The sequence below is a fragment of the Poromitra crassiceps genome (genome assembly GCF_964638095.1).
Source record: "Poromitra crassiceps genome assembly, chromosome: 13".
NCBI lineage: Eukaryota > Metazoa > Chordata > Actinopteri > Beryciformes > Melamphaidae > Poromitra > Poromitra crassiceps.
The window spans coordinates 4785985-4802200 of NC_139644.1; the positions used below are offsets into that span (position 1 = coordinate 4785985).

General features: G+C 43.9%; 1 protein-coding gene across 1 annotated transcript in view; it reads left to right on the plus strand.

Moving 5' to 3' along the window:
• Positions 1 to 16216, plus strand: part of LOC310787882 (syntaxin-binding protein 4) — a gene marked incomplete at both ends in the record, with an annotated part of 82474 nt that extends 66258 nt beyond the window's left edge. The window contains 9 exons of the mRNA XM_083649339.1: positions 44 to 135; positions 688 to 784; positions 1919 to 2046; positions 2750 to 2842; positions 4383 to 4646; positions 6913 to 7029; positions 11326 to 11375; positions 11508 to 11638; positions 16035 to 16216. Of these exons, the coding sequence (XP_083505465.1) occupies positions 44 to 135; positions 688 to 784; positions 1919 to 2046; positions 2750 to 2842; positions 4383 to 4646; positions 6913 to 7029; positions 11326 to 11375; positions 11508 to 11638; positions 16035 to 16216 (1154 nt within the window). The remainder of the gene's footprint in view (positions 1 to 43; positions 136 to 687; positions 785 to 1918; positions 2047 to 2749; positions 2843 to 4382; positions 4647 to 6912; positions 7030 to 11325; positions 11376 to 11507; positions 11639 to 16034) is intronic.

Consider the following 16216-nt stretch of genomic DNA (forward strand, 5'->3'; position numbering starts at 1 on the left):
TGTTTCAGTCAAACTGCATGTTTCCCTCATCTCCCCTTCCCAGGCTCCACTGGCCAGAGATCTCCATTGGGGGGCACTAAACCCAAGATCACGCTGGACCCCCACATCCGCCTCAAGTCAGACAAGCTGGACCTGGTCAGTCCTGTACTTTGACCACCAGTCACTTTGATTTCTACATCTGTTTGACTCAAAATACACCTTCTGCTCTTCCTACTCCTCCTTCTACCTTCTAGCACTCACACAGAACAATTCCTAAACCCCCCTTTTTTCTTGATACATTTGAGAAGATTTCTAACATTATTACTTATTATCACTTTACTTCGATCGCTGCACTGCGTACTGCACAAAGACACATTCCTCCTTTGTAATCTGATTACTCACTATGGCTATTACAATGATCTGGAACCTACAGTATTTACCATGAACACGCTTTTGTGTGTGTGTGTGTGTGTGTGTGTGTGTGAGTGTGTGTGTGAGTGTGTGTGCGTGTGCGTGTGTGCGTGTGTGTGTAGTGTACAAGTTTTTCACAGTTGTAGCACTTTTCCAACCCCCCCCTCTCAGTGTTCTCTCCATCTCATTATTGATCTCTCTCTCTCACGCTTGCTCGCTCTATCACCTCTCTCTCTTTTTCTCTCTCATTCTCTCTGTCTGTCTCTCTGTCTCTCTCTCTCCGTCTGTCTCTCTCAGGCGTTGTCCTTTCTGGGTTTGGACGTCACAGAGGACAAGGGAAGGAAGTTGAAACAGAGTCTGACCACAGACCCACAAGGCACTGTGGCCTATGGAGGTGATGCACACACACGCGCACACACACACACACACACACACACACACACACAGACACACACACACACACACACACACACACACACACACACACACACACACACACACACACACACACACACACACACACACACACACACACACACACCAGAGATGCCATTTTTTGCCAATCCAAGTCAAGTCTCAAGTGTTTTATGGATGAGCGTTCATCTGCTGGATGCCATCCAGTCTGCTTAGAACACTGCAGAGCTAAAACTAAGGGATTCAAAGCATGTACTGTATTATCCTCACTCCTCACTCACAAAAAAAAGGAAAAAAAGTTTTTTTTTTTTTTTCCATATTTCATTTGAGTTAAATTCAGATTATTGAAACTGGATTAGCCTGACCAGTTTTACTTGTTTAACAAGCTGAAGCATATGCTCTGCCTGTAATTCAAGAGAAGTCTGCCTTTTCATTTCATATTTAATTTTAGTTCAATTCAGATGATTGAAACTGGATTACCATGGCCCCAGTTTAATTAAAAGTTATGACCACTTTAACTAAAAAGCATATGCCTGTGATTCCTTTTTATTTCATATTAGTTAAATTCAGACTATTGAAACTGGATTAGCATGACCAGGTTAACTTGTTTTATTATTATTATTATTATTATTATTATTATTATTATTATTATTATTATTATTAACTTGTTTAAAAACATATAGGCATGTAATTCAAGATAAGTCTGCCTTTTATTTCATATTTCATACAGTTCAAATATGACTTTCTGAGCATGACCAGTTTGACTTGTTTAAATTTAAAAACATATAGGCCTGTAATTCAAGTCTGCCTTATTTCAATTGGTTTTTAGCCCTAGTTGCACTTCTGTTGCACTTTTTTGTTCATTTGAGGTTTATAACAGTGCATGAAGGCATTGTGTATTAAATTAATGCGCAATTTTTTGTGCAATAAATTTGAGTGATTTAAAAAAAATATGAAATTTGGGTCGCGACTTCATGACAAGGAAAATAGTGGGTCCTGAGGCTACACCAGTTGAGAACCACTGGTCTATATCATATACCCCCCCCCCCCCCGTTTATACAGTCTATATCATATACCTCCCCTCCCCTGTTTGTGCTTGTCTGTGTGTCTCCAGACTTTGTGGAGGCCATCCGCAACATCTTCCCTGAGAGCCTGGAGGAGGCGGGCTTAGCCACAGGCCCATTCATGTTCTCCTATCACCAAGCAGCCAGCTTGATGGACACGTCCGCCTTCCACTCTCCTGTAAGCACCATGTTCCATCCTCTGTTGAAATCTATAAACACTCGCGTGTTTCAACTGCCATGTTCAAACTGTGTCATACTGATAATGACATCTTCTCAAATGTGACAGCTAATACACCTGATGTTGTCGTCGATGAGGACAGTAGAGAGGCCACCATTTTGGAAGTGGGGTGTGCTTTTGATTCCAGTCTGGAAGAATCTTTTATCACCAAGGTTTTGAAATACCAACTGCTCAAGGATGTTATGATACAGCCTATGATATTATGATGATGTTATTATACAGGCTTGGGTACAAATGTAAATTGCTTGTATTCATATTTGGAAGCCTTGGTAATGTCCATAGGCTGGTCGTAAGTGGCCTGCAGAGGGCAGGACTGCCCAAACCAAGAGCCAAGGCACTGGCCAAATTCTGCTCTAATTCTGCAATAATTGGCAGATTTGGAGGAGGCCTGTTTCCTTTATCCATAGATTCAGACTAGATACATCTGTCATGATGAGATTTCCCATTGTTTGTGCATTTTTGTCTAAATGTGAACACAAATAAAGGTATTAAAATGTGTGTGCGTGTGTGTGTGTGTGTGTGTGTGCGTGTGCGTGCGTGCGTGTGTGTGCGTGTGGGTGTGTGTGCGTGCGTGCGTGTGCGTGTGTGCGTGTGTGCGTGTATGTGTGTGTGTGTGCGTGCGTGCGTGTGTGCGTGTGTGTAGACATACGAGTCAGAGTGCAGCTACAGTAGTGAGGAGATGGAGCAGTTCCAGACGGAGGTGAAGCAGCTGCAGACCCAGATGACCCAGCTCAAGGTGAACACACACACACACACACACACACACACACACACACACACACACACACACACACACACACACACACACACACACACATCCCATAATACGATTTGATACACAATATGTAGTTCACGATTCAATACAACCACGATACGATGTCAGAAAAAATCAGCTCCAGGTGCCGGAGTGGAGGCGGTTTTGTGCGTTTTGGTAGTTTTTGAACAGTCTTTGGGCTCGAAATCATCAGCTGCATCTATCTGGCAACACTGGCAACCTAGGCAGCTCTGCTGCTGACCTAGTCAGAAAGACTGACTGACATGTGATGTACATTGTTTTTGGAAATATGAGGATTACTATAGGAATATTATAGGCCTACTGTAGGAATATTATAGGATTACTATAGGAATATTCTATCAATCAATTTTATATTCATATAGCACCAAATCATAACAAGATGCCGTGGCCATCTTGGTTCTCACGTAGCTTGTGTGAGACGACACCAGACCAGGGCTTACCCACAGAGCAGGGCTTACCCACAGACCAGGGCTTACCCACAGACCAGGGCTTACCCACAGAGCAGGGCTTACCCACAGACCAGGGCTTACCCACAGAGCAGGGCTTTCCCACAGACCAGGGCTTTCCCACAGAGCAGGGCTTTCCCACAGAGCAGGGCTTACCCACAGAGCAGGGCTTACCCACAGAGCAGGGCTCACAGACCAGGGCTTACCCACAGACCAGGGCTTACCCACAGACCAGGGCTTACCCACAGAGCAGGGCTTACCCACAGACCAGGGCTTACCCACAGAGCAGGGCTTACCCACAGAGCAGGGCTTACCCACAGAGCAGGGCTTACCCACAGACCAGGGCTTACCCACAGAGCAGGGCTTACCCACAGAGCAGGGCTTACCCACAGAGCAGGGCTTTCCACAGAGCAGGGCTTTCCCACAGACCAGGGCTTACCCACAGACCAGGGCTTACCCACAGACCAGGGCTTACCCACAGAGCAGGGCTTACCCACAGAGCAGGGCTTTCCCACAGAGCAGGGCTTTCCCACAGAGCAGGGCTTACCCACAGACCAGGGCTTACCCACAGACCTCACTCTCTCAGTTGAGAAATGTTCACACATTCAAGCCTCTCTCTTTTTAATTGAGCTTCTGTAAAGCTGCTAGTTGACGTTATGAAAATTGCCAGTGTTGTAAAGATGATGAAGCTCTCAAAGTGACTCCAGACCTGAATGATCTGAAAAGATGTTTTCACTGTTGGCCAAGTTACTCAGGAAGTGTAATTAGTTACAAAAAACTAAGAGTGTCCTGGCAACGCACTAGACTCACATAGCCAGACCTATCTCCACACTTACTTTTAGCACTGTGCCAGTGCTGGAGAAAGTAATGCAGTAACATGAAGTTACTAGGATTAGTAACTAATATAATTACTTTTTGGAAATTAATAGTTACTTGGGAAAGTAATCAAATGACCGGAAATGAGTTACTGTAACTAAGTTACTGCCCAACACTGGTTGTTTGACCCCGGTATGCATGCGGTGTTGTGTCAACAGAGAGCCTGTGTGACTGTGGAGGAGAATGTGCGTCTGAAAAGTCGTCTGCAGGCTGCAGACACCGAGGCTGCCAGCAGGGGGCAGCCTACCAGCAGCGCCAAGCAGGACTATGAGGAGGTCAGCCAGGCCAGCAGGGGGCACACTACCAGCAGCGCCCAGCAGGACTACGAGGAGGTCATCCAGCTCCTGGAAGCCGAGATCAGGGACCTGAAGACCCAGCTGGCCCCCGGCAAGAGACAGCCAAGAGGCCTGGAGCCCACCAAGGTGAGCAGGCACCACCATACATAATGTGAGGTTTCTCCTGCTATTTTTAACCCTTTCTCCTGCTGTGCTCCCGAGTCCGACTGACTGAAATCAGGAGATTAACGGCCACAGTGACGTATCTGCTATCATATGAAACTAGAAGCGCTAGCTTGTCATGCTAGCTTGTTGGGAAGGCGGCTAAATAACGCTCCAAATTTAGGCTACATTTTGGAGAGGGAAAAACTGGCATGGCCATTTTCAAAGGGGTCCCTTGACCTCTGACCTCAAGATGTCTGAATGAGAATGGTATGTATGGAGATAGTCTCCCGTTTAAATTAACAGAACAATGGATCACATCCCAGCTTCATCGGACCTGAGTTTCTGCTGTTTTCAGTTTCCAGTTTCCCTCCTGTAGGTTCATGTTGTCTCTTTAATCTACTGTAGGTTCATGTTGTCTCTTTAATCTACTGTAGGTTCATGTTGTCTCTTTAATCTACTGTAGGTTCATGTTGCCCCTTTAATCTACTGTAGGTTCATGTTGTCTCTTTAATCTACTGTAGGTTCATGTTGTCTCTTTAATCTACTGTAGGTTCATGTTGCCCCTTTAATCTACTGTAGGTTCATGTTGCCCCTTTAATCTACTGTAGGTTCATGTTGTCTCTTTAATCTGGACAATTATTGGATATGATTGATTCATTTTAGAAGACAAGATCATGTGACTAGAGGCACTCAGTCGAGTGCATACTGACACGCCCACTTTTGACCAGTGTGTGTGGAAAGTTAATCAGTTCGTCTTTGGCCCATGACCAATAGAGAGCCGCAGAAACGAGTCCGGAAATCATCGATGCTAACAGTCCTGGTTCTTCACTGTTTTTGCCTATGGGAGTTTTGAATGGGTTTTTGGCGCGATGCTTCTAATAATCTCTCTGGGCAACGCTGGCTTAATCAAACGCGAACCAGTGTTTAGTAATATCATCTTCACACACAAGGACCACTTTTACGAGTTTTGAAGCTTTTACGTGCCGTTAAAAGGGCGGCTAGCTAGCAAACGGCTAAATGAGACTACACTTTTGAGTCGATGGGGATATAGCCTATACGTCAATAACGTCACCACTTCAAAGGACGAACACGGAAATTCTCTTTCCCTCACCTGGTTCAGCCCGTTCATCCCGGGGTAATCAGTGCACAGCAGCGCACACATCAACAAAAGTCCAGGTTGAGTGCTGAAGTGACGTGGAAGCCTATGCGACAGTGTGTAGTTCTGGATTAGCTTAGCTCGAGCTTTTTACTTCTAGGGCTCGCATTTACGGTACAAAACTCATGAAAGTGGTCCTCATGTGTGAAAATTATCCGACTGAACTCTGGTTCGCGTTTGATTAATCTTGCGTTGCCCAGAGACCGTATTTGAAGCATCGCGGCAAAAAAACCCATTCAAAAATCCCATAGACAGAAACAGTGAAGAACCAGGAAGTCCGGGACTTCCACGTTCTGACTACAAAAATACGTCATCCCTGCGGCTCTCTATGACCAGCCTTTCCACAAAGTTTTGTGGTGTTATGTGAATCCGTTTGGAAGGTAGGCACCTTTTTCTGATTGAACACGCCCATTACAGCGCCCCCTTTTGGCCAGCGGGCATGGAAAGTTAATCAGTTCTAAGACGGTCCATTACCTGCTTTTTTACAACGTTTTGTGCAAATCCGTTCATAACTTTTTGAGATATCCTGCTAACAAACAGACAAGCAGACAAACAGACAAGGGTGAAAACAACCTGGCCAACTCTGATGGTCCGAGGTAAAAAGCATCCAATTCTTTTTCAAAAGAATTGGATGGCGATTGCAAACAAACTGAAGTGTTTATTGTCGCAGCGTGCTGCTGCTAAGGGCCATTCTGCTGTTGCAATGAAAATGTAAGTTTGTTAGTTTCTTGTGATCAGCAGCTAAAGATCAAAAGAACAGAAGCTAAACAGCTGATTGGGGTCAAGTGCATTTCTTTTGAGCTTGACCTCTCTGAAATCCATTAACAATTAGGCAACTATTTCTTTAGTCAGCTCCTCCACACACACACACACACACACACACACACACACACACACACACACACACACACACACACACACACACACACTTACTTTAAAACCGCCTGCTCCTCCAGTACAAAGCAGACTTTAAAACCGCCTGCTCACACACTCACACACACAATTGATTAGAGGGGGGGTGTGTGTGTGTGTCGTGCGCACACTCGCACAGAATTGATTAGGTGTGTGTGTGTGTGTGTGTGTGTGTGACAGGAGGAGGTGGTGGAGCTGAACAGAAAGCTGACGGCCATCGACTGCCAGCTGAGGAGGTCCGAGCTGAGCAGGAGACACCTGGAGATCTCTAATAGGAAGCTGCTGGGCTTTGCACAGGTAAAGCTTCACACAGCAGGTCCTTACGTCGGTCCTTTCATCTCATCAGAATGAAATGTTCTGATTGATTGATTGATTGTTTGATTTTATTTATGGATATAGCGGAACAAAATCCAAGGGATAAACATGTAAAAGTGTGAACACTTATTTCCAACATGGTCCCTGGTTTTATAAAAACACATCATACAATAACACATAACATCAAATACACAATAGATCAACAATAAAAAGAACAAAAGATATAAACCACACAAGTTCAATAACCACTTTGCATTAGAGGCCAACGACTTGTTTTGTTATTAACATATTTTAAATTAGCTCATATTTCTTTCTTAACTCATTGAGTACCAATGACGACGCCTGTCGTCAAAGTAATTAGTAACGTAGAGTGCCAAAGACGATAGCTGTCGTCAATTGCCTTTTTTGACGGTGGGACGTGGATCAAAGCCTTATGTATGTCCTGTACAAATATTGTAGCTATTGAAGCTGTATAACCTATTTTACGGACTCATCAGGTGGCGACAGTGCTCTCCAGATTAGAGAAATGTCCGGAATACAGCCTGAAAAAGCCCCGTGATCAAAGAGAAACCGCTCATGCTGCAACCCAGAGCCATGTAGATTGCTCTGGCTGCAGCTGACGGTGCCTGGCAACAGCAGTCAATCCGCGCCCACAACTGAGCCCCTCTGCCTCTGTCTGTCTGTCTGCATAGTTTCTTCACACGATTAGCCGCCAGAAAAGCAGCAGCCGACACTGAAAAGCCAAACCTTTCCCTGCAGTCCGGTGTGGCTTTTTTGTGTCGCGCTGCCTGGGAGGCGGCGCACAAAAAGCACTCCGAAAATAGACGCTGGGTGCGTGAGGCTGTGTGTTACTAGTGTGGGGAGGAGTTTGCAGCTGAGGGGAGGAGAGGGGGGTGGGGCACGCAGGGCAGCACACAACTACACCACGTCACTACATCAGAAAATATTAGCTAGAGTCAGTGAATGTGCTTGAAATGCTTCATTTCACAAAAGGCTGAATATCTCAGCTTCTAGATGGAAATGCCTGTTTTTGCTGTTTTTGACCTATCTTCTCCGGCTGAAAACTAAAGAACGGAAAATGGTATCAATAAACTTTTTTTTGCTGATGATACAATAGAGTCTCCTTGTTCTTTTTGCGTGTTCGGTGTTTACATAGTAATATCACACAATATTCTGTGGGCCTCGAGAAATCACTGAAAACGCTCTGAAACTCTGGCACTGGGAGCGTCCGTTCTCCAAAAGTGGCTGGCACTCAATGAGTTAAAAAGGGAGCAAGTGGGCAACAGCTATGCCGTTTTACGTGCGATCAGGCTGAAACTTTCAGAGGGTGTAAACAGCACTCGTGCGGGTGACCTGACGGAGCCGGATGTTTTAATTCGTAATTACCTAATGATGTGATATCAGTGATGATGTCATCAGCATCCTTCCCGGCCGAGGCTATATAAGTTCAGTGATAATGTCATCCATGATGTCATCAGTTATGCCATAGAGCAGGTGAGCGTATGCGACGCGCAGTGGGCGAGCTGCACGGCGGGCAGGCCCGCCTCCAAACCCAAATTACAGAGGGGGCTTTTAATTAGCTTGGGGGGGCACTCCAATGGGGGTGGACCTTGGGGATTTCCCAAAGGTGTATTTTTCAGAGCATAAGAACAAATTCAAGCTCAGACACAGGAAGAAGAAAAAAAACATTCATATATTATCAACATTTCAACGCCAAAATGTGGTGCTGCTGAACCAGCCACATAAGGTGCTGATGTTATGTGCTTATAAGAGGTGTTGAGCATGGTATACCACCACGCAAGTGGTCCATGAGATAACAGCTGGGCAAGTTACTTGTCGCTTTTAATCTCGTCAAAGTAAGCCAGGAACGGGTCCCATGATAGTTGAACATTTCTTCAGTGAGTTGGTCCTCAGGAACCTGAGTCTCTCTCCATACATCTAACTGACACCATGTCCATCAGCCTGAGTCTCTCTCCATACATCTAACTGAGACCATGTCCATCAGCCTGAGTCTCTCTCCATACATCTAACTGAGACCATGTCCATCAGCCTGAGTCTCTCTCCATACATCTAACTGAGACCATGTCCATCAGCCTGAGTCTCTCTCCATACATCTAACTGAGACCATGTCCATCAGCCTGAGTCTCTCTCCATACATCTAACTGAGACCATGTCCATCAGCCTGAGCTGAGAGGAAGAATATCTCATTTTAAATGACTGGCTCACTCACTAGCATTGCAGGCACATGCAAATAAGCACAAACACAACAGCTGCAGCAAGCAAGAGCATGACAGCATTGCAAACGCACGCGCACACACACACACACACACACACACACACACACAGCACGCATAAATCAACACTGATCAACAGCGTTGCTGCGTAAAAGCGCACAGCGGCGCACATGTGCACAAATATGCCCAAATCAACAACACAGCATGATGATCAACATTATATAAAAGGCACACAGTGACAGCGCACAAACAATCAGCAGCACTGCGTTTTGTACAACGCATACAAATAAACAGCATGAGAGAACAACAGCAGCATTATAGGCCCTATGCTTGTCCAACAACACTAACTGACCTCTGAACAGCAGAAAAGATAAATACAGTAACATGAAAATAGTCTACTCACCCCAGCTAGCTGCTGCAGCATCGTCTGTAGGTTCTACACGGTCCACAGCTGCAGCACTTTGTTGACGACGCTGGCCTTGCTGGCTTGATGTTTTCTCCTGGACTTTTACTCAAAACTTTCTCATGTCCATTTTGTTTAAACAAACAAATTCTGTGGAACGCGTTGTGGAAGAGGACGGCAGTATAGAGGGTATGCACAGAGGTCACTTTCCCACCAGAACACACCCCCTCAATCAGGACTGAGTGTCAAAACATTGGTTCCTCCCTGAGCAGCAGGTGTCAGTTATCTAGGCTGATTACTGCATTCAAGCTCAGTCTTGCTGTGACTCAGTGACCCTGCAGTGACTTCTGCCTCTGTGACATCACGTGTCGTGCATACCCTGCCTCTATACACTCAAACTTTCCGTTTCAACACCCACCCATCTACTTGCTTGAAAGCTCTCACTTCCTGATTTGGGATAGGTCTAAATGTATGTCAATCATAAAATATCCTATACTGTATGTATGGTATGTATTTGATTCAGTTACAGTATTACATTTATTTTTTGGTTTTGCCGTTACATGTAAATCTCTCTAAAGATTTCTGTGCAAGTGTCTTTTTTCCCTTTTTTTACACACACATTATCTGGCCGGGCAAAAACGGGAAATGGGCGGCCTGGCCCGCCCCCAACGCCGGGCCTGACTGGCGGGCAAGCCTAGTATATATATATGTGTGTGTGTGTGTGTGTGTGTGTGTATGTGTATGTACATGTATGTGTGTGTGTGTGTGTGTGTGTGTGTAGTAGTGTTAATTTTGACGACGAATACTATGACGAAAAATGTCATACCTTTTCCCCCCGAGACTAAGATGAGATTAAAATGTTCAGACTTTTAGGTTCTTTGATTAAAACGAGACTAAAATACTCAAAGTTTTAGTCGACTAAAACTTGACTAAACAAAAACAGGATGAGGTAAGGGCTTCCTTCGTTCGCACCAAATGCAAAAATGATATTGTTTTGTTTTCCAGCTGGTCCGGTTCGCTTTCACACCAGCCGAAAAGCAAACGGACCAAAAGCTGAAACTATCGGTTCAGCGTAGCTTCGGCGTGGCGCGCGACTGGTGTGAACGGACTCACCTGTTAACAAAGACACCAAACTGAAACAGTGTGGCTTCAGCGTGGGATGGGTGTATGGTGTGAACGTGGACTAAGACTCAATTAAAAAATAGACGACAAAATTAACACTAGTGTGTGTGTGTGTGGGGGGGGGGGGGATACACACTCACACGTTACACACGTATATAAAAAAGTTTTATTCTTAGTTAATGTTTTGGCTAAATTAAACTTGCAATGCCTACTGGCCATCAATTGAAGTCAATAAAAGTTATTGAATACTTAGGGTGTATCAGTATGTAGCCTACTGTCAAATAACATAACCACTGTACGCTATTACAGTCTCATAAAAGAGCATTTTGCACTAAAGGCCACCAAAAACACAAGTTCCAACCCTTTCCATCAGTATTGTGCTGCTATGGAGCTCCACTGCCACCTAGTGGCCAAAGGAACAAACTGCAGTTCAAACTGAAGCCGACTGTATTTTGATCAACCTGGTTTAAATTGCCAACTATTCTGACTTGACTTTCCTCCCTGTGTCTCTCTCCTCAGAACGTCCACAAAGTGCTGACCACTCCCAGCTTGTTTGGAGGGGAGAATGGGTGAGCGAGCCAGAACACCTCATGCTGCGAGTTCCTCAGTGACCTACAGTGTGACCTACAGTGACCTACAGTGTGACCTACAGTGTGCGTTCTTGCTCTAATCAGCCTTCCTGTGTCTTTGTTGTTGGTCAGGAGTAACAGGTCGTCTCCGGCCAGCGAGAGCCCGGACCCGCCCTCACCGCTCCCCGACACAGCTTTCCAGCTGGCTGTAGAGGCCAAGGAGCTGGTGGAAGGAGTCTGCGCCCTCAATACTGACCACACAGGTCAGTATTGATATATACTGTGAAACATGACCACACAGGTCAGTATTGATATATACTGTGAAACATGACCACACAGGTCAGTATTGATATATACTGTGAAACATGACCACACAGGTCAGTATTGATATATACTGTGAAACATGACCACACAGGTCAGTATTGATATATACTGTGAAACATGACCACACAGGTCAGTATTGATATATACTGTCAAACATGACCACACAGGTCAGTATTGATATATACTGTGAAACATGACCACACAGGTCAGTATTGATATATACTGTGAAACATGACCACACAGGTCAGTATTGATATATACTGTGAAACATGACCACACAGGTCAGTATTGATATATACTGTGAAACATGACCACACAGGTCAGTATTGATATATACTGTGAAACATGACCACACAGGTCAGTATTGATATATACTGTGAAACATGACCACACAGGTCAGTATTGATATATACTGTCAAACATGACCACACAGGTTAGTATTGATATATACTGTCAAACATGACCACACAGGTTAGTATTGATATATACTGTGAAACATGACCACACAGGTCAGTATTGATATATACTGTCAAACATGGCCACACAGGTCAGTATTGATATATACTGTCAAACATGACCACACAGGTCAGTATTGATATATACTGTCAAACATGACCACACAGGTCAGTATTGATATATACTGTCAAACATGACCACACAGGTCAGTATTGATATATACTGTCAAACATGACCACACAGGTCAGTATTGATATATACTGTCAAACATGACCACACAGGTCAGTATTGATATATACTGTCAAACATGACCACACAGGTTAGTATTGATATATACTGTCAAACATGACCACACAGGTTAGTATTGATATATACTGTGAAACATGACCACACAGGTCAGTATTGATATATACTGTGAAACATGACCACACAGGTTAGTATTGATATATACTGTCAAACATGACCACACAGGTCAGTATTGATATATACTGTCAAACATGGCCACACAGGTCAGTATTGATATATACTGTCAAACATGACCACACAGGTCAGTATTGATATATACTGTCAAACATGACCACACAGGTCAGTATTGATATATACTGTCAAACATGACCACACAGGTCAGTATTGATATATACTGTCAAACATGACCACACAGGTCAGTATTGATATATACTGTCAAACATGACCACACAGGTTAGTATTGATATATACTGTCAAACATAAACACACAGGTCAGTATTGATATATACTGTGAAACATGACCACACAGGTCAGTATTGATATATACTGTCAAACATGAACACACAGGTCAGTATTGATATATACTGTGAAACATGACCACACAGGTCAGTATTGATATATACTGTCAAACATGACCACACAGGTCAGTATTGATATATACTGTCAAACATGACCACACAGGTCAGTATTGATATATACTGTCAAACATAAACACACAGGTCAGTATTGATATATACTGTCAAACATGACCACACAGGTCAGTATTGATATATACTGTGAAACATGACCACACAGGTCAGTATTGATATATACTGTGAAACATGACCACACAGGTCAGTATTGATATATACTGTGAAACATGAACACACAGGTCAGTATTGATATATACTGTGAAACATGACCACACAGGTCAGTATTGATATATACTGTCAAACATAAACACACAGGTCAGTATTGATATATACTGTGAAACATGACCACACAGGTCAGTATTGATATATACTGTGAAACATGACCACACAGGTCAGTATTGATATATACTGTCAAACATAAACACACAGGTCAGTATTGATATATACTGTGAAACATGACCACACAGGTCAGTATTGATATATACTGTCAAACATGAACACACAGGTCAGTATTGATATATACTGTCAAACATGGCCACACAGGTCAGTATTGATATATACTGTCAAACATGACCACACAGGTCAGTATTGATATATACTGTCAAACATGACCACACAGGTCAGTATTGATATATACTGTGAAACATGACCACACAGGTCAGTATTGATATATACTGTGAAACATGACCACACAGGTCAGTATTGATATATACTGTCAAACATGACCACACAGGTCAGTATTGATATATACTGTCAAACATAAACACACAGGTCAGTATTGATATATACTGTGAAACATGACCACACAGGTCAGTATTGATATATACTGTGAAACATGACCACACAGGTCAGTATTGATATATACTGTCAAACATAAACACACAGGTCAGTATTGATATATACTGTGAAACATGACCACACAGGTCAGTATTGATATATACTGTCAAACATGACCACACAGGTTAGTATTGATATATACTGTGAAACATGACCACACAGGTCAGTATTGATATATACTGTGAAACATGACCACACAGGTCAGTATTGATATATACTGTCAAACATGGCCACACAGGTCAGTATTGATATATACTGTCAAACATGACCACACAGGTCAGTATTGATATATACTGTCAAACATGACCACACAGGTCAGTATTGATATATACTGTCAAACATGACCACACAGGTTAGTATTGATATATACTGTCAAACATGACCACACAGGTCAGTATTGATATATACTGTCAAACATGGCCACACAGGTCAGTATTGATATATACTGTCAAACATGACCACACAGGTCAGTATTGATATATACTGTCAAACATGACCACACAGGTCAGTATTGATATATACTGTGAAACATGACCACACAGGTCAGTATTGATATATACTGTCAAACATGACCACACAGGTCAGTATTGATATATACTGTCAAACATGACCACACAGGTCAGTATTGATATATACTGTCAAACATGAACAAGTAATCATCTCTTAACAAAAACATCATATTGCTACATCGCTTAGATTGACATTCTGAGAGGCCATTTACACCTGGCGTTAACATGCCTTTTCTGCCATCAGATTGCAATCTGATTGTGCTTGACCACTTCAAATGCCAGGTGTGAACGCCCCCAAGACACATTGAAGAAGGATTGCAATCTGATGATTGGCCAAACCACCTCCGGAGGTGGTCAGGGATACATTGTGACCACATTGAACACAAGTGTAAATGCAATGTGTCCTCTCAATCTGGATACAGCAAATTATGCAGATTGAGAGGACACTCATTTTGGGTGTTAATAAGTTATCTGGATGTTATCTGGATAAGGAAAAATGCATGTTAACTCATTCTCTGCCAGGGTCATTTCGGTCTGTGTGCTCCCAGTGCCAGGATTTTGAGCATATTTCCTGATCTTCCAGGACCCACAGAATATTCTGTGCTAGGAATAAAATTACACAACATATCTTACAATAAAGCAGAGACTCTCTTCTTACCCCTTGTAAAAAACTGAAACTCTACCATGTTTCCTTGTTGTAGTTACAAGCAGTGGAAGTTAGCTTGTTTTCACTAAAAATGCCCTCCTTGGAAGAGAAATAGGAGAAAAAGAGGTTTTTAGTGAAGGACACCGTTTCAAGCAGAACTCTCTTTTGAGCCTTTTATTTTTTGCCTCAGTGACACATCAGACATATACAGTATTTGTTTTCCCCAAAAAAATAAAAAAAAATAAGAGAATGTATTTGAGGGAGCTGTGTCGGTCCATCCCGCCCAGTGAGCGGCTACAGAGAGAGAGAGAGAGTCTGGCCCCTGGGGTTTCTTGACAGATGAGGCTTGGCCGCAGCCTCCTTGCTACAGTATTGTCAGTAAAATGGAAGAACCTCAGAATAAGTTGGAACCTATTTCGAGACATGGTCTTTCCGAAATAGGTGGTGTAGGACTACACACAGGACTGGGACTAGGACTGGGCCTCCATCGACTCAGTTGCCATGTGGATTTTTAGCTTAGCTTGATAAAAGCATAAACAAATGGAACCAATGAACCCTATGTGGTCACACTCACACACTCTCTCTCTCTCTCACACACACACACACACACAGGAATAACGAGTGCTGTAACGTTACCTGCTGTCACGTTACCTCTCATAACTAACGTTAGCACAGAAGATCACACAATAGCTACGTTAGTGCTGTAAACTTTGAAATGTTTATGTGACACAGACGGCTGTGTGTGATCATTTCATCTCAAACGCGATACAAAAAATAGGCTATTTCTTACCATTGTCATCGCTCTCTCGAAGTGGCACCCATTCCTCCTCCTCCGATTCATCTGTGTCAGACGGATCAGAACGCTGTGAAGGGGAGCCTTCGTCGCCATGGCGCTACGTCGTGGAGCAACAACAAAATATACGCTGGCGTCTTCCTCGCCATCGTCGCCATCCGAGAACTCTGGGTCGGACTCTGTTTCGACCACAGGCTCCATCTGGACCCTGGGCAGGGGCACGGGACGACGAAGCCCCATGGTCTCTTCGATTGTCCGCTGGCGTGGACCGGGGTGCGTGCTGGAACTGGGCCCATGGGAATCCAAGTGTGGGCCTTGAGGACGCCCAGCAGCGCTGCGGCTGCGGCCACGCCGGCCACCGCGGCGACCGCCTCTCTTCATCTGCTACTGCTAAATAG